Source organism: Panthera onca, chromosome C1 (assembly GCF_046562875.1).
Source record: "Panthera onca isolate mPanOnc1 chromosome C1, mPanOnc1 haplotype 2, whole genome shotgun sequence".
NCBI classification, from domain to species: Eukaryota; Metazoa; Chordata; class Mammalia; order Carnivora; family Felidae; genus Panthera; species Panthera onca.
The window spans coordinates 103,521,181-103,541,334 of NC_138346.1; the positions used below are offsets into that span (position 1 = coordinate 103,521,181).

Sequence of the window (20,154 nt, forward strand, 5' to 3'; positions counted from 1 at the left end):
TCAATATAAGAAAATGGAAAAATTGCTTATGTTGTTGCTGAGATTAAACTTTGTGTTAATCCCAGTTCAGACACTATTTTGAATTTGTGTTCAGTTTTTGTTTGTGCTATTTTAGTTCTGTAGATTAACACCTTCCCTTCCCTTTTTGACTTCCTGATTTTTGCATTTGTAATAATCTCTCAGGGCGCCTGGTGGCTCAGTCAGTTAAGCATCTTTTTTTTTTTTGTTTGTTGTTTATTTATTTTGAGAGAGAGCACGCATACAAGGGAAGGACAGAGAGAGGGGGTGAGAATCCCAGGCCAGCTCTGTGCTGTCAGCGCACAGCCTGATGCTGGGCTCGACGCTGGGCTTGATTTCACAAACCCTGAGATCATGACCTGAGCTGAAATCAAGAGTCAGATGCTTAACTGACTGAGATAACCAGGCACCCCAAGCATCTGACTCTTGGTCTCAGTTCAGGTCTTGATCTGAGTCTTGTGTTCAAGCCTGAGTTGGGCTCGATGCTGGGTGTGGAGTTTACTTAAAAAAAAAAAAAAAAAAAAAAAAAATCTCTCAAATGTCTTTAAGAACTTTAAAAAAAACCACTGGTTTACGATGAATACATTTTAAGTAAAAATTATGCCAAGGGGCATCTGGGTGGCTCAGTTGATTGAGTGTCCAACTCTTTGATTTCAGCTCAGGTCATGATCTCATGTTTGTGGGTTTGATCCCCAAGTCCAGCTCTGGACCGGCAGTGCAGAACCTGCTTGAGATTCTCTCTTCTTTTCTTTCAGCCCCTCCCCCACTTGTGCACATGCACGTGCATGTGCTCCCTCTCTCTCTCGCTCTCAAAATAAACTTAAAAAATGTTATTTTGTATAACATTATAATAAGATTCTGTTAAATAGTGTTTAAATTTATTGTACATTTAATTTATGTAATAAAAAGCTTGATTTTAAACTAAAACTTGTGTTTGGTTTTGAGTCTGAGTTTGTATCAAAATACAGATTGAATTTTAAGTATATCTGATGTTAGGGTCATCCCAGTTGTCCAGTAACATGATCTGATGTTTGACTTAAAAAACGATTTATATTCATAAGTTTTGTGGCTATAAATCAAATAACATATAGCTATTAATGAGACCATTTTAGTTTGTGATGGTTTAAAACCCTGAGTTACCTCTCATGTTCTATTTTGTTGTGATATAACTCACTCTAGGAGGCTTGCAGGTGGTTCTGTTTTAAAAGAAGATGGTATTTATTTTATTGCTTTATTTTTAAAATGGAAATAATTGTCACTATTGATTTTAGTGATGTGAATCCTAGAACATTTTGTCAAAGGAAGGTTTTTAAATCTATAGTTGGGAAACATGGCTTGAAAAAACAGTCCTGGGTGCCTGTGTGATTAAGCATCTGACTCTTGGTTTCAGCTCGGGTCATGATCTCACAGTTCATGGGTTCAGGCCCTGAGTTGGGCTCCGCACTGATGGCGGGGAGCCTGTAGGGATTCTCTTTCTTGCTCTCTTTCTGCTCCGCTCCTGCTTACTCCCTCTCTCTCTCTCTCTCTCAAAATAAATAAACAAACCTAAAACAACCAGTCTAGATTTACTTTTATGAATAGTGAAGCAGCTTACCATATAAGAGGAAACTAATGGGATGTTTTCTTTTCTTTTTCTTTTTTTCCCCATGTCAGCAAGTACAGCAAAACCTGAAGAATTCAGGTGAGTAGTGTCTTACAACTTAGGAACATGTTTTAGAATTCATGTAGTTGCTGTCATTAATTAAACAAATACTTGTTGAAGACCTGTCAACGTATTAAGTTGTTCCTTAGCATTGGGAATATAGCAGGGAACAGATGTAATGCCAGATAAAATTGACAAAGAAAAATAAAGCAATTTAGAAATAAAGACTGGGTTGGGGGGTGGATATACTATTTATAATGAGAATGACCTACATTTGTTATTGGCCTGTGACTGAGGATATAAAGATGAATAAATTAGGATTCTTGCACACAGGGAGCTCAAAGAACAAAGTTTTATTTGCAGATAAGCAATTAATTTTATTCCTGGGATAAACCCTACTTGGTCATGGTGTATAATTCTTTATATTACATGTTGCTGGATTTGGCTCACTAACATTTTGCCGTCAGTGCAGAGCCCAATGCGGGGCTTGAACCCACGAACCACGAGATCATGACCTGAACCAAAATTAAGAGTCAGACTCTCAACTGACTGAGCCACCCAGGCACCCCTCCTCATTCATTTCTAATTTTAGTAATTTGAGGGTCCCCTCCCCATCCCCCCCACCTTGGTTAGTTTAGGTAAAAGTTTGTCCATTTTGTAGGCTGTTTCAAAGAACCAGCTTTTGGTTTCATTGATTCTTACTCATTTTTCAAGTTTATTGATTTTCTCTCTGCTATATTATTTCATTTCTTATGCTTGCTTTAGGTTTAGTTTGCTTTTCTTTTTCTAGTGTCTTAAGGTGGGAAATTAGGTTATTTGAGGTCTTTATTCTTTTTTAACATAACATTTATTGCTATAGATTTTCTTCCAAGCGCTGCTTTAATCACATTCTGTAAGTTTGGTATATTGTATTTTCATTTATCCCAAATTATTTTCCTGTTTCTCTTGATCTCTTCTTTGACCCGTTGGTTACTTGGAAATGTGTTCCTTGATTTCCACATATTTGTGAATACCTTAACTATTCCTCTCTTATTTTTTTTGTGTGTGTGCTTTTATTCCACATGGTTAGAGAACATACTTTGTATGATGTTGATCCTTATAAAGAAACTTGTTTTATGGCTTAGCATATGGCTTATTCCAGAAAATGGTCTATATGCACTTGAGAAGAATGGATATTCTGCCGTTATTGAATGTTATGTTCTGTAAATGTCTGTTAGGTCTACTTGGTGTAATACTGCTCAGGACTTCTATTTCATTGTTGACCTTTTTCCTAATTCTATCCATTATTAAGAGTAAGGTTGTGAAACCTCCAATAACTGTTGCTTAGTTGTGTATTTCTCTCTTCCAATTCTTTCAGTTTGGGGCTTTTGTTAAGTGCATATGTATTTATAATTGTTTGACTCTCTTATTATGATAAAATGTCACTCTTCTTCTCTAGTAATTTTTTTGCTTTATTTTTTAAAATTATTATTATTGATTTTAACATGGCCTCAACTTTATTGAAATCATCAATATCCCAGGCGCATTTACCATTTAAAAAAATCAATTTAATGCTATCAAAAGGTGATAATTCGATTTAATCCTGTTTGTCTTCTCGCCACTGTCGTGAGCCTTCATTCCAGGCCACATAAACAAAAGGACCAACATCACATGGATGATGACCACCGCAACAATAGCAGCATAAAAATAGCTGTCCTTATTGGACATCCCAAAGGCACCTTCAAAAGCATAAGATTTAGTCGTGAAATACAACCCACGAGGTACAGTGATCATTAAAGCTGTGAAGAACAGGAGCGTCTTCAGGGTAGATGCTAATGAACTTTCATTTTTTTCTTTTTTTTTTTTTCTTTTTTTAACATTTATTTATTTTTGAGAAACAGAGATAGAGCACAAGCAGAGGAGGAACAGAGAGAGAGAGAGAGGGAGACACAGAATCTGAAGCAGGCTCCAGGCTCTGAGCTGTCAGCACAGAGCCTGACGCGGGGCTCAAATTCACGGACCATGAGATCATGACCTGAGCTGAAGTCAGTCACTTAACCAACTGCGCCACCCAGGCACCCCTGAACTTTAATTTCTGAAGTCGGGCGGCTGTAGTGCATTTAGCGCTGCTTTGTCAAGGTGCTCCATGGTGCAGCCAAGTCTACAGCAGGTGATCGGAGGCAGCGGGGCTCAGCGACCACACTGGGTCTGCTCGACTGAAGGCCCACAAAAGCATGCCACGCTGGATGTGCCCTTTAGTAATTTTTTTGTTTTGAAGTTTGATACAAGTATTGACAGTCCAGTTCTCTTCTGGTTGCTTTTCTCTCTCTTTTTTTCTTTTGTTTTTTAAATGTCTGACTTTATTTTTTATTATTTTTTGAGGGAGAGAGAGAGTGCATGTGTGTATGAGTGGGGGAGGGTCAGAGGGTTAGAGAGAGAGACTCTTAAGCAGGCTTCACAGCCAGCGTGGAGCCTGTTGTGGGGCTCAGTCCTATGATCATGAGATCATGACCTGAGCCAAAATCAAGAATTGGAAGCTCAACCAACTGAGCCACCCAGGGACCCCTCTTCTGGTTGCTTTTCCCTGGTATATTATTTTTATCAAATTTGGGAAGTTCTCAGCGATTATGTCTTCAGATTATCTTTTTGTTCCTTTCCTCTTCTTCTGGGACTCCCATCACATGCACGTTGCTACATTTGATGGTGTCCCACAGGTACTGGAGTCTCTGTTCATTTTTCTTCATTCTTTTTCTTTCTGTTACTCAGACTAGATCATCTCAGTTGACCTGTCTTCAAGTCATTGATTCTTCAACCTGCTCAAACCTGGTGTTGTGTTCTTTCAGTGAATTTTTAAATTTCAGTTCTTGTACATTTCAACTCAAGAATTTCGGTTTGATTCTTATGTGTAAAGTCTCTGTTTAATGGTATTATCTTTTTTTTATACATTTTGAAATACTTTCATTTTTTTTTTAAGGTGTATTTATTTTTGAGAGAGAGATAGCATGCACATGTGAGTGGGGTAGGGCCAGAGAGAGAAGGACAGAGGATCTGTAGCAGGCTCTGTGCTGATAGCAGCCCAATACGGGCTCGAACTCATGAACCATGAGATCATAACCTGAGCCAAAGTCAGACACTTAACTGACTGAGCCACTCAGATGCCCCAAGTGATATTTTCTTTTTATGGAGACAGTGTTCCCAACTTACTTCTTTAGATTTGGTTTTTTCGTTCTTGAACATCTTTAAAATAGCTGATTTAAAGTCTGGATTGCCTGGAGAGAGCTCTGTCTTCTTGGCTGCACTCACGTGAAGTAAAGCTTCCACCACATTGAACTTGGGGGAATGGGGAAGGGGAGCAAATTGTGGCTCAAATGCCAGACTCAGCTCTGAGGTTCAGTAGATTTCCTTGAATAAATGGTTTATTCACTGATGTATGCTTTTTAATGATTGTTTTTTAATAATTTTCACCAGCTAAAATGTTTGTTTCACAGGCGGGAAGGGTCCTCAAACCACCATTCTAGAAGTCCTACTTTTGATGACTCAATTTTAATAGTGTATATTACAGTGTATAGTTTCATATAATGCTTTTCAACTATTATTATGTGCCAGTCTCTTGGAGTGTCTCAGATTCAGGATGTACTTGTAAATCTAATTAACTCTTTTGAGCTTGTCTACTCTTATATGGCAGATGTGTGACTAGAGCTTCTTCAGAAGTAGAAATTATTTGTTGTGGGGTGCTGAGTATGGCCAGCCTCTCCTTGAGATGTCCTATTCAGTTTTTCCCCTTCCCTCCACACTTAGAAAGCCATTAGAGTCAGGCTGATTACTGATTCACCATAAAAACACTCTGCTTCTTGAATAAGGATTCTTCTGATGTTTCTTTAGCTGTCAGTAGGTTGTTAAGTATAAATAAATGAATAGAGTAAGGAGGAAGTAAGTGATTTTCTCTATTGTGAATTTTTAATTAGGTAAAAAACAATTTTCTGCTTTTCGTGAGTTGTACTTTTATTTTCATTGTAATTTATAAGCTATGCTTTTAAGAAAGATGATGGAGCAATGTTAGAGGCATTCTATACTTTTTAAACTATTTTATTTGTTTTTTGTTTAATGAATCATGTCTTACTTAACCTGAAAAAGAGGCTAGTACAGCATATTAGAGCTTAAAATAAAGATGACAACCTAGTGAATTTAGCAGAAATGTAAAAGTATTCAAGCAATAATATGTAGTTGAAATTAAGGTTTTTATTTGCAAGGATTTATCCTTCTTTAAAAATTTTTTGAAACACACGTTTCTGACCCAAAACTTGAGTATAGCTTTATAATCTCTTTCCTAGAATTTAGATTAATTTAACTTTAATGACAAAATTTTCTTTTCTTTCCTTGAATAATGCTTTTGGCTCTGGAAACTGCACCAGAAATGGGATACTTAAATAACGATATTTTATTTTTATGATTTTTTGTAATAAGCTTTTAGAAATTAAATGTAGAGGGGGACCCAGCTCTCCTGAAGGTTATTTACCAGTCTACATAACACGGCTTGAGAGGACCAGACCAGTTTGGACTGGCATGAATACCCTTTCATTCTCGCCCTTGTAGTTCTGTTTGCATGAACAGTTTTGCTCCAGTGAACCATGGAAAACAGGACTGTTTGAAAAAGCACAGCTATTTGACCTAAAAAGCTTCTTGACCTTGTACTGTGCCTATTTGAGTAACAGGTTTTTAAATTGGCTGATGTCAGTCGTTTTCCTTGTACTCTTTTATCTCCTAACTATTCCCCATGAGCCTTGACTAATATAGAGTATCCTAAGAAGAGGTGACATTTTAAAGGATAGTCCACATTGCAGTGGTTGGTACTTTTTGTACAGGTTTAGCAGACAGAATCTTGAAGATGGAAAAGAAAAGAAAAGAAAAAATGGTGGAGGCAATGATGAATACAGAGTATAGGAGCAAAAGGGGTCAGTTATTGTAGGTGTTCCTTTGAAAGGGGAAACTGGGATAAGGTCAGTAATGAGAAGTGTTTCACTTTTATATTAGTGGAAGTGTAAGAATGTAATTATGAGAAGATAGTGCTTTCTACATTTCAAATTTTTAGAAACCAGGATCTATGATCCAGTTAAGATCACTTACTATAAGTACTTTTTTTAATGTTATTATTCATCTTTATTCATCACCTGCTGGAGTTATTCTCAGTTAAAGAAAAAGCTTCAAAGAGTAACCAAGGGGATCATCCAGCCAAGCAGGTTGGATGAGATTTCATAATATTTGGGATTATGGTTACTTAAACCAGCATAATGTATTCTGGGAACAGTAGCATTAGTCAAAAGAAATCGTACCTGACAAGTATATACTTTACGATTGTCTTGACAACAGTTACACACTAACTAGTATTTTTTTTAAAGCTTTTTTTCGTCAGTTTTATTTGTGTTTTGCCAATATTAATGCATTTAATCCTCCTGTAACAGTTTCACGCAGATGAAGAACCTTAAGTTTAGAGAGCAGAACTAGCTAGTGGTAGTGGCACGGCTTGAATTTGAACCCAGTCAGTGCTAGTGCAAGTTCTAGTGACTCAACTTGTAATAGAGATGTAGGTAATAAAATGATTAGCTATAAAATGGGTTCACTTTTCATTACCTAGTCTTTTAGCAAGGGCTCTTCATTCTTGAGATCTTTTCTTAATTTGTTGCCTTTCATCAGCTAGTTTTTGTTTTCTTCTCACCCCTTTAAGAAAGGCTCTTAGATATTGTATTAAGAGTTTGGTTTGAGAAGCTTTGCGTGTTTCCTTTTACTAGAATGACATTGTGGCTGGGTATGATACTGAGTATTGCTATGGAGAAGTCTATGCCAGCCAGATACTGGCAGTGATTTCCTTTTAATTTTCTTGGGGTACCTTAAGTATTCTTCCCTTATCCTTGAAAGTCAGTATTTTAATAATAATGTGTTGAATGCATTTAACTCTCTATCTCATTTTCCTGGGACATAGTGCTCTTGTTAAATCTGTAGATTATTTTCTCACTTTCAAGGAATTTTATGCATATATTTGTATGTAAACATATACATATACACATACACACATGTATGTATGTAAATATATATACACACATATATACGTATTTGTGTGTGTATATATATGTATACACATACATACATACGTACATACATACATTATTTTGAATATATTTTTCAGTTGCCTTAGTTGAATTCTTTACCTCAGGATGCAAGTATGCTTATGTTAGATGTTAGAAAGTGTGAAGTTAGTAAACTCTTTTTTTTCCCTCGTTTTGTTGTGATAATATGTCATTTTTGAGTTATTTTATTGAATTTTTTTTAAGTTGCCCTGAGGTTTGTTTTTATTTTGTTATAGATTGGAGGTTTTATTTTTTTATTATTATTTTTTTTTAATGTTTATTTATTTTTGAGACAGACAAGCAGGGGAGGGGCAGAGAGAGATGGAGACACAGAATCTAAAGCAGGCTCCAGGCTCTGAGCTGTCAGCACAGAGCCTGATGCAGGGCTTTGATCTCACGAACTGTGAGATCATGACCTGAGCCAAAGTTGCTCGCTTAACCAGCTGAGCCACCCAGGCACCCCAAGATTGGGGTTTTTAAGTGCTTTTGGGGGGGAAGGGATGGAGCAGAGAAATGAGTACAGCCTAAGCTAAAAATTTAAAGACACATTTATAAGTTATTTGGAGCAGAAAGTATACAGAAAGGTTTCTAATTTTAAGTTTGTACTAAGGTCTTTTGGGTTATACAATGCTGAGCTGTTGATGACACTGGAAGATCTTGTGAGAGGGTGTGAATATACAAAAGAAGTGGCACAGATAAGTTTATGTGGATATTTGTGCTTAATGCCTTGAATTTAAGGAATCATTTGTGCTGCTCTTCATTTTGCTATCTTTGACAGATCCTGTCCAATGAATAAGATTAGTAGTGAACTACACATTTAAAGCACAGTTAAAATACAGGTATATACAAATCTCAAATGAGCAGATCGTAGAAAAACAAGTGTTTGTCTACGAGAGCAAATGTTTTCTGAGCATCTTACATTCTTAGTTTTGGAACCAACAGTAATTTTTTCTTTATTTGCAACAAAACAATCAATGCCTTTAAAAATAAAGCTACTTTCATTAGTGTATGTGTTATCTTACAGTGTGAAGCCCTAGAATTTTATATATGGTTTTTTAATAGATGTTTTTCCCCATTACAGTGTTCACAATAATGTTTCAACTCAGAGTAATGGCTCCCAACAGGTAAGATCATCTTAAGCTTCTAAAGCACTAGAACACTGTAGTTAATTATGACATATAGTGGTATTATTAATTGAATTTTCATAGTGGTATAACTTCAGGAAAGTTTTGTGTGTTTTTCTTATCTGTAAAGTGGCTCAAAAATGAAACCCTTTGTTATTTTATTATCTATGATGTTATAAATGGGACAGGTATCCTATAGAACATTTTCTGTTCCTGTAAATCCTATAAAATGAATAAGACACTGATAGATTATTATTTATCTCTTTTAGAGATAGATCTTTTTGATAGATTATTGTTATCTCTAAGGTAGTCTATAACATTCAAGCATTTGTTTACAGTTTATTTGTTCAATATGTAGATAGTATTCCATTTTAATGTTCTGTTTATAGGTGACGAAGTCTTTTATGTAAGTAAAATAGATGATTTTTATAATTTCTGTCCAAAGGCTTGGGCTGTGAAATCTACTCTACCTGTGGTTCCTTCTGTTCCCTCTGGTCCTGTGCTGGCAGAGATAGAGAATCTTCCAAGGAATCCTGGAACAGACCAGCATGACAGGAAATGGTTTGTTAACTCCTTAAACCGGAATAAAATGTTACTTGCTTAATGTATTCTAAATTCCCAACCCATAATCTTAGAACACGTTAAATGATTGAAAGCAAATTATTCATATTTGTAAGCTGAACAGAAACATATTATTGAACAGTCAGAATGGAATTGGGAAAACAAGGGATATAAGTGAAGAATGGAATGCAGTTATTTAATTGAAAAACATTGGTCAGCTCTCCTTATTTTGGTTAGTATGATTGGGAGACTGATGGCTGGTTCTCTGAAATGACTTCAGTGCTAGTCCAGTAGAACCTTTTCTGGATCCATAAAGAAAATGTGTTTGCTATATGTTATTCCACACAACATAACACTACTGTTTTGGATGAGTTTTTTCATTAGAGACTGAAGATAAAGCCAAAAGGGAAACATGATTCTAATCTAATAAAGCATGAAATACTCCATTTTGGGGATTGGAGAGAGAATCTGATGACAGAGAAGATCTTTCATTTGCTTAGATTTCCAGGGTCTTTTTTTAGATTCATACACAAATATGAATACTTTGTGGCTTATTGGACTGTAATCAGTAGGGTTCGTTATTTCCCAAATAAATATATGTGGCTTGGAGGGTTCGTAGGGAATTATTTGATTAAGTGGTCATGTTGGTTGCATCATCTGTTCAAGTTGTATGTCTGTGAAATGAACCTTGATAATTTATAGGATTTTTCTCTTTTTTTCTCTTGCTCTTAGTTTATTTATACCTGAAATCTAATGAGTTTCTGTGGTGATCTCAAGGTTTTGGTCAGCTTTCTGTGCAACCAGTTCTTCCTTCATGGTGGTGGGTCAACAGTGGTTGGTGATTATTTTCAGTCTTTGCTATGTAATTGTTTTTCACTGTTATTTTGGCTTAACTAACTTGCAAGGTGCTTTGCTCTTCATGGTTGGGCATATTTTTACCTCAGTTCCAAATAATTTGATTACTTTCTGAGATTGAGGGAATCCCCCCCCCCCCCTTTTTCCCCCTTTTCCTTTTACCTGAGAGTGTGGTAGGAGAACTTTGTGTATGTGTGTGCATGTGGACACACACTTCAAGTATAAACAGTGAGGCTTCTAAATATCAGATTTTAGTCTTTATTTTTTTAAGCCATTAGAAACAGTTCTTCACTTTCTTACTGAACACACAGCTCCAGTAAGCAGCTATGTTTTATTGCCTTGATATTAACACCAAGTCTGTTGGCAAGGAAACCAGTACTGAGACTTCAACTATAAAAGAACTGCCTTAATACATGCTTACCTTTTATACTAATGTGGAATGAGAGTCTGGTTTTTTGTTTTCTGGTGTTTTTTGTTTTTTTTTTCATACTATATTATGACACTAAATCTTTATTGAGTTTTCTGATTTTCCTGGGCACATATTTAAATCTGTTTAATTTGATTCATTAGGCCCTAAGTTCCTTTGATACAACCTTTAGAAATAGACAATACTGAATCTGAGAGTATTGAATTTCAAGGGAAATGAAAAATTTGGAGCTATGTGTCCTTCCTTCATTTACTTGTGCTGAGACCTCCTTTGCTGAAATGGAGTAAAATGATGATCCTGAAAACCTAATGAGTCTCAGTGTATGTCAGCAGTGGCGTGGAACTGAATATACAGCTGATCTGTTTTGGAGCTAATGGATTCCCCAGCCTGAATTTAAAGTGCATTTTCTATTTCACTTTTTGTTTCTGCATGCTTTGCTTGTTATTAATGCTTTTAAGTGAATATAAAACAGTCCTCCTTTAGAAAGTGATAAGTTAATAAAATTTGGAAATGCTCCCTAGATTTGAACAATTGGGCAGAATAATAGACTATAATCAGGTAGATAAATTTTAACCATTTTAATCTAAACCTACTTCACATTCAGTTCTTTAGCTTTCTCTTGCTAGTATGTTCTAAATGGCACCATTATTTCAGTAAATGATTTGATAACCGGTAATGTAGATATTTAGAGTCTTGATTATTTAGAGTATCACCTTTTGAGAAACAGTTTATGTATTTTAAACCCATTAAACCATTTATAAACAACAAAAACAAAATCGAATAATATTTGCGAAATCTTGCCTATATTGGGGAAAACATAAACCTAATTTAATGTCCTAAGTTTTCAGAGTCTGTGTGTTGAGGGTCATGAATTTTATGGGATAGATTTGATGAACAAATTGTGTATCGGTTGAAGAAAAGATGATTTTATTGTAAAAAAAAAAAAAAAAAGTTCAAATTTATTCTAAAATCCTTTTAGCTAATTTCTTTTCAATTTCCCTAAGGAAAGAAAGGTGAAGATTCATGTTTCAATTGAGTTAGAAAAGTGTCGTATTTAAAAGTCTAGTTTTAGACCTCTTTTATAATTGGGATGATTTTTTTTTTTCTTTGTAATTGTCTTAAATATGTGCTGCCCTTATTGCTGTGTTGAAAAACCTTGATCTTCTGAACCGTGACAAATGTTTTCTTTCTACTGGAGGACTCTGGTTATTTCTAACCAGGAACTGCTTGTATGCATGCTTCATTCTCATAGTTCTGCAGGTCTATTCTATAGCACTGTGTGATAAAAGGTTTCTTAATATACTTACTAAACTGTTCCTTGGAGGGGCTTTATAGTCTCATCACATTATCTGTACCTGTTGAATTTTATTCTGAGGTCCTGTGAACTTTGATTATAGAAGGAATAGCAATTCTCCATTGTTAATTGGAAACATTGATGTAAAATTACATGGCCTCTGAAGGTAGTTGTGGAATTTTGTTTCCTGGGTTTCAGTTTTGTGAAATCCCTTAATTTGGGGAATAATTCTCACAGTTGCCCTTTTCTATGTGTGCCTTTATCCGTAATTTAGAACTGTCCTTGTATTTTATAATTTTTTTAAATGTTTGTTTATTTATTTGGCGGGGGGGAGGAGAGTGTGTGAGCATGAGCCAGGGAAGGGGCAGAGAGAAAGGGAGACAGAGCCCCAAGCAGGCTCCTCGTTGTCAGTGCGGAGCAAAACACGGGACTCCATCTCATGAACTGTGAGATCATGACCTGAGCCGAAATCAAGGGTTGGGCGCTTAACTGACCCACCCAGGCACCCCAAATTGTCCTTTTAAATATCTGAGTGAAGTCAGTTATATTTTTTTCCTTTTTATTAGAACTTCAAACAACATTTCTACCTTTGATTTTGATACCAGCATCAGGGACAGATAGAGTGTTTTGCTCTTGGTGAAATTTCCTCTATTTAATTCACTTAACTGACTCTGATTACTTATTGATATTTCCATATTGAGCTTTTCTACTACATATAACTGTTGATTCTGTCCTCCCCCCTCCCTTTATTCTTGAATGTCATTGCATGGAGTAGATGTCAATAACTACTCATAACAGTGGTGCATGCTGGTCACACTGCCTTTCTCCTTTGTTACCTCTTACACATTCATTTTCTCCTATTCCTGTAGACTAACTGTGCTCCCCTCCCACTCCCCAACCATCCAGGCTCTCTGCTGCCAGTGACTGCTGTCAACGTGGTGGAAACCAGTGGAACACAAGGGCCTTGTCCCCACCCCAGCCTGCACATAGAAACTACACTGACTTTGTCCATGAGCACAATGTGAAGAATGCAGGAGTCCATCATGATGTTCATTTTCCTGGCCAGGCAGCCATGACTGAGATATAAGTGTTAAGCCTATTAGATACTGGAACTCTTTGTCATGCAAATTGATGGTATACATTTTTTCTACACAGAGGATTGGTCACATTAGGAGAATTTGGGAGAAGTTATATTGAGTCACTAGTCGTAGTGTTGGTTGTAATTGAATAATTCTGTGAAAGGGAAATGATGTTAAGCTGTATGCCATCAGTGATAATGACAAATGCTTTTGTGTTGAAAGGGTATGTATATCATTGTAATTTTGGAAAGATTTTTCATGATTTTAACATGTTAATGCATCATTCAGAAGATGTCTCAGGAGAAGGTTTGTGTAAAAGCTGCCTATTATCATCCTACCCAAGCCATCCAAATAGATTGCAGTTAAAAGAATCAGACAAAGTAATCGTACACTGAGAAGGAAGCATATCCAGGCACCCTGTTTCAGTCTTTGGTGATACTTTGATAGAACTACTTTTCTATACCATTTTTAATACGCCTACAGTGACCCATGCCTTAATTTCAGTTAAGTGCCTAAGATTCTGTAATTGTAATTAATGTAATTTATAATTAAAAGCACTTTTAGTTTTTACAAACGCAAGAATTTTAATTTACCAAAATGTCTAGAAGTCACATTAATGATGTGATTCATGTAGAGAGAGAGAAATCTGAATGTTTACTTTTGTGTGATTAACTAGTTAACCAGTGGTTAACTGAATTTTGTTACGTTACTGCTGAATGGTTGTACAAAATGGAAAATTATCCACTTTTGTCTTTTCATATTCCTCTCTTCTTTTTTCATCTTATGCATCTGATAGATTTCCCAGGTTTGCAGCAGCCTCATAATCTGGCCTTAAAATAAAATTCTAAGGCCAAAACCATACCACTTTCAAATGGATTGGATATATTACTATTTTTTGTCCTTCATGAACTCTGAATGTAATTATCCAAGCTCTTTGATTTAATTCATAGAGGCAGGTTACATGAAAAAAAGTACATTTCTAATGTAATGGAAATTGATGTAAGAGAAGCATTTCTTTTGCCTTCCTATAGTTTTTTAGAAATTTTAACAATTTCCAAACCTTAAAACTATGTATATAATAGTTTGAAGATATTTTATAGTCTGAGAATTCATAATACTTCAAGATAATGAAGCTTTATTATAAACAACCTAACCCATATACCATCCATTTACCTCCAACGTCAGTCTTATCTCTCTCTGCTAGACAAAGACAAAGGTTTCAGAGGGTGTTATTATTGGACTGTTGGTTGCAAATAGCATACAACTTGTCAATAGGAAATATAAGTAAGCAAAATTAAGTAAGACCTAGGAATGAGATTTATAAAAGCAAGTTTCAGCCTGTGAGTTTATCAATCATTTTAAGGAGACAGAAGTTCAAAGTATTCTTTAGCACATCCTGTAAACCTGTAAATAGGAACAGATCCATATCTTAAATAGCCTAGCTCCCTCCCTAATTCTATCATCATAAAACATGCTTAAAAATGACCACTAATGTATGTTCCTCATAGTTGTTTTAGACTTTACATGGCTCAGATTATAATTGTTAGGTATTGTTGATGGTAATTTTTTTCTTTAAAACAGGGAATTTGAATTAACATTTTAAGCACAAAAACTTTGGTTTGTGTCATTCAAGAGAAGATTTCATGGATGTGACTATGATTAAGAACTTCCTATTTCTTTAAAAGTTTTTTTTTTAATTTGTTTTTAATGTTTATTATTTTTGAGAGAGCGCGTGAGTGAGCATGAGTGGAGGAAGGGCAGAGGGAGAGGGAGAGGGAGGGAGGGAGGGAGGGAGACAGGGAGGGAGACAATCTGAAGCAGGCTCCAGGCTCCGAGCTGTCGGCACAGAGCCCGATGCGGGGCTTGAACTCATGAACTGTGAGATCATGACCTGAGCTGAAGTCAAATGCTTAACCGACTGAGCCACCCAGGCACCCCAAGAACTTCCTATCTCTATAATAGAAACCAAAGGAGTGTATAGAAACCAAAGAAATAATAATAATAAAGGTTTTTAGGTCTTTTAGTAAATCCCAAGGTTTGACTTTTCGTACTTCAAATATACCTTAGCAGAATCTTAACTTTGGGAATTAGGGGAAGGATTGTAATAATAGAAGAGTAAGGTCTTCAGTTTGCATTGAAAGTGGTCATTTCTATAGAATTTGAGTTAATCAGTAATGTTACATTTAAGTGATGGAAGAATCACATCATGGTTATATTTTCTTTGAAAACCTAATATAATAGTTCATTTATAAAGTCCTGGATAATAGAAACTGGATTAGAGGGGAGGGGGTGGGGAAAGTAAAGGACTAAGACTGGGTGGTAGTAGAATTAAATTTGTCTATTATAAGTTTCTATATGATCCAGGATTTCATATCAAATATTGTGAAAATTTGTGTTACTGGTAATTTCAAGATCCACGTTTCCATAGCTATGAAGAATTTACAGGTCATTCATTCTAAATAAATTGTCACCAACTTATTTATATTTTGCATTTTATTATGCCTTAAGGGTTAGTGATCATACATTCTAGATTAGGGAACTAATATCCTCTAGAAGTACCTTAGTTGGTCACTATCCTTTTGATCAGAAGGAGCCAACCACACAGAGCTCTGGGACCATGTGATTCAACTTCAGTGCTTGGGCTAATTTTATTTAACATAGTTTTAACATCTTGAATTAGGTTGGCTATGTTTCAACTGCACTTTTATAAACAGAAACTTACAGAAACACAGCAAAGCTAGTGATCTTCATACTTTCACACATGAAAATAGAAGATTTTGTGATTATTAAAGGCTTTTACCTGTCTCTGAGTGTAGTCTAACCCTTTTGACCTTGATAGGGTAGTCACAGATACACTGTACTTTTAAATGGGTATATAGAGAAAAACAGAAACTTAATATTTGTCCTGTTGTGTATATGCCTATATTTTAAAAAGCAACTAGTATACAAACATTCTAATACTGTAATGTCAGTATAATTCAGACCCTTTTTAGGTGGATTTTAAGTTGTTTAAAGTGCTGACCCAGGAAATGTTGTTTATAACACTTGGGTGAATCTTTATTGTTAAAATTGTCCAGGATGTAAAAGATGCTTTGTAAACATCAAGATAAAAAACTGAAATGTTTTCTGAATGGAGGACACGCAGATAACTTGTTTCATGGGATAAACAACGAACTGGACCTTGATTACGGTAGTTTGTTTCACTAGATTTTTACATACTTATTTGGTTGATATGCTAATGATTATTTTGATTAGTAGTCTTGTTTTATCACTTTTATGTGTCCTGATGTCATGCATTTCATCTTTCCATCTTGCTAAAACAGGAAAATAGATGAAGGGGTGGTGGAAATAATGGACGATTATGGTGTCTTGAGTTTCAGGAGGAAGAGGAGTATTGTGATGACAGGCTTTACAGGAATAAGAAGACTAATCCTCATCTTTGATCCCTTTATTTCCATATGTATTCATAGACGTAAACTGACAAAGTAGGGGGATGGTTTTCCATATTAGTGCAGCACGTTCTGATGGTGAAAGCAGTAATCATTTGAAACAGCGCTTTAACTGTTTTGGTTGGGGCATACGCTTCATTTTGAAACCATAGTTCATTGCTTGAAAGGCTGTTATTTTTTATGTGTTAGGCTTTAAATATTGGGTCTGAAAATATTAATATCAAGTTGCATTTATTTTATATCTTTGGTATATAGGGTTTGTCATGGATTTGCAAAAGTAAAATCCTCTTGTATTAGTCTCTTTACCACCACCTACTTCCTTCCTATATTTTAATGTAAATTATACCACATCGTCAGTTATACCTGGCTTCCAGAATGGTCAGTGCCTGCATGTGATAGAATTTGCTAGAGATAGAATTTGAAGATCCTTTTAGGGTGGGGAAACCTCTGTCTGTGCCTCTGTCTTTCTGCTGTCTCTCTTGTGGGCTTCTGTCTCAGTATAAAATGTTATTTGTCAAATCCTTTCTTGTTAATATGAATCCTATAATATTTTTTCTCAGCTCCCTTTTTTGAAGAACATAAAATTTTCTCATGCTCTTTTCTTATAACTTATCTTTTTACTTTAGTCATGTGAAATCCATTGTGAGAATTTTGTTTCACCCACTGGACATGAACTTTGGTGATAGAAATACTAGGGTAAGAAGCATGTCACTTTCACTGGAATATGTGTTATATAACTTCACTTCTTTAATTCTGGCTAATGTGTAATACATTTGAGCTGCTTTGAGCATTTTGGGTTGGTGGGGAGTACTGTAATATTAGCCTTTTTAGAGAATTAGTGAAGAGGAGAAATTTCAAAAGAAGTTGGTGAAAGGAAAAAAAAATTCTGTGGCTTTTTTAATGATACATTTTTTAATTTTTATACTGAAGTAGAAAAGCAAGTGTTCCTGTTTTTCCTGAAGGAATTGTTCTCACAATTTTTTATTATTAGATAATTACCTAAGCTTTTGTGTTCCTAACAGCAAGCTGTGGCCTTCATTTTAGGTGATGGTGCTCAAGTGAACTTTTTACATTTTGTTCCTGACACCTGGCCAACGTTTTGTTTATATTGGCATGGAGGAGAGCTATCTGACTTGGAGAACAACATTCTCCAGGAGTGTGACTGAAGACTCCCTTGGTGGTGTAATAAACCTATACCTCCTCCTCTTAAAAGCAGGTTTAACAGCTGCAGATCTTATTTTTTGTTCTTGAAGGAATTCCCATTTGTTTTTTTTTTTGAGTAATTTTAATAAAGAAGAAGTGAGCTATACTAGTGTATGGTTAGGATTTGTGGGAAGTTGCAGATTCCTTAATAAGGTCTGGTGTATTGACTTATGACTGATTATTGTTAATATTAAGTGAAAAAATATTTTCAATTATTAGGAATGGGTGGAGTAAAAGAAAATGAAAAGTAAAAGATGATAACAGGAAGACAGTTGATGGCCTGACTTGTCTTGTGGAACTGGTTGGAAGACTATCCAGAGAAATTACGGAAAACATCCCAGGATGTACAATGCCACATATGTACCATTACTCAGAAGAATTTCCTATAACAGAGCTATGTTTGTAGCCCAGCTAATTAGCTTCAGGGATTATTTAATTATAAACTCTCTAGGAGTTTGGTGGAGATTAAGAACTATGTTTTGGGGCACCTGGGTGGCTCAGTTGGTTGAGTGTCTGACTTCGGCTCAGGTCATGATCTCACGGTTTGTGAGTTCGAGCCCCATGTCGGGCTCTGTGCTGACAGCTTAGAGCCTGGAGCCTGCTTCAGATTCTGTGTCTCCCTCTCTCTCTCTGCCCCTTCCTTGCTTATGTGCGCGCGCTCTCTCTCTCTCTCTCTCTCTCTCTCTCTCAAAAACAAACATTAAAAAGAAAAAAGAATTTTTTTTTTTTTTTTAAAAGAAAGAATGAACTATGTTTAACAACTTACATTAATTCTTTCTGGGAACACCAGCATCAAAACGTTTGGAAGTCTTTAGAAAGACTTGTGGAGATTTGAGTAGAATGTCCAGTTTATCACTTTAAGTGGAACTTAACAGATAAACTGGAGTGATAGTAGTTAAAAGTACTTGTGTCTTGGAAAGATGTTGAATCTTGGTGCGAAGGAGTTTCAATTTGGTAAGGAACCCTGGGCCAGTCACTGCAAATGTTTAAGTTGAAGACTGGGGAGGCTTGTATTGATATCTCCATTTTAAGTTCACCTCGTTACTTGTTGAGTACCTACCAGAGCACCTCCTTGTTCCTCACTTCCTCATATGCAGTCACTTATAGTTACTCTTTTGTATGTACCCTCAGGTATCTTCCCCTGTTGTGCACATCTGGTTCAATCCTGGCTAGATCCACTCTGTCCACTGTACATGTAGATGGAGAATATGGAATGCAATGTCGTTGAATGGTCTCTCTTTAAATTTTGGCCACTGAGCTCAAATGGGTCTTTAGATGCTGCCTGAAATCCTGTCACATTTTCTTTCTTAATCTATTCATTGTCACATTGTGCTGGCAGTAATTTCTCTTCTTTCAAACTTCCACCACCTCCTCAGCTCTCACTCCTCACTGTCAGTTAATGACCTTGCTTCCTACGTTCTGGAGAAAATAAGCAGAAGAGATCTGTATACTCCCGCCACCTTATCAGTCCACTTCTTTCCAATTGGTCATATATACTCTGCTATTCCTGTTGTTCGTCTCGGTGAACTATCCATTCTCTTATTTAAGGCCTACCTCTTCACTTGTCTTCTAGATCTTGACTCTTAGCTACTCAAGAACATCATTTCAGCAATGCTCTCTTGTGCTATAGCATCATTTTTCCCCTCTCTACTGGAATATTCTCATCAGCACAGAAACACCGTATGATCTCTAATATTATTAAAAAAAGAAATCCTCCCTTGAATCCACCTTCCCCTTTTGGCTATTCCTGCATTTCCTTGTTTCACTTACAGCAAAACTCCTTGCCATGAAAGAATTGTCTGTATGGTTTCCCCTCCTCATTCTATTTTGAACCCATTCTAACCAGACTTTGCCAACTAAGCTGCTGTGTATGATTGTGCAGGTCGTGTCCTGAACAAGGGTGCCACATTCAAGAGGACAGTGATCACATATTTGTGACAGTGGTTTTCCAGCAGGTGGCACTAAATTTCTTGTTCTAATAAAAGCATATTCTATGACAGTTTTGTAAGAGATGCAAGTAAAGTGTCTTTGGGAGGGACATTGTTTAAATCCACATAAAGATTCTGTACGGACTAGTAGTGTTCTGCTACCACTCCACCAGAAGAGTTTTTGTTAGTTCACAATGACCACATTTCTCATTCTGCATTAATCTTCAGTCAAGTTAGCATTCATGACAGTTGCTCATTTCCTTCTTCATGAAATGCTTCCTTCACAGAGCTTATCTCTCGTCATCTACCTCACTAGCCATCATTTTTATTAAAAAAAAATTTTTTTTAATGTTTGTTTATTTTTGACAGAGAGACAGATCACGAGTGGGGGAGGGGCAGAGAGAGAGGGAGACACAGAATCCGAAGCAGGCTCCAGGCCCTGAGCCGTCAGCATAGAGCCCAATGCGGGGCTC

General features: G+C 36.1%; 1 protein-coding gene across 8 annotated transcripts in view; it reads left to right on the top strand.

Moving 5' to 3' along the window:
• The window catches only part of EPB41L5 (erythrocyte membrane protein band 4.1 like 5), a 140,594-nt gene that overhangs the window by 60,392 nt on the left and 60,048 nt on the right, over positions 1-20,154 (top strand). For 6 of the 8 annotated variants that reach the window (XM_078451378.2, XM_060625466.3, XM_078451377.2 and 3 more), the window contains exons 14-16: positions 1,672-1,699; positions 8,843-8,885; positions 9,331-9,446. In XM_078451378.2, coding sequence (XP_078307504.1) covers positions 1,672-1,699; positions 8,843-8,885; positions 9,331-9,446 — 187 coding nt within the window. Of the gene's footprint in view, positions 1-1,671; positions 1,700-8,842; positions 8,886-9,330; positions 9,447-12,928; positions 17,244-20,154 lie in introns of those variants that run through there. The other 2 variants (XM_060625468.2, XM_060625467.2) reach the window with 2 other exon arrangements.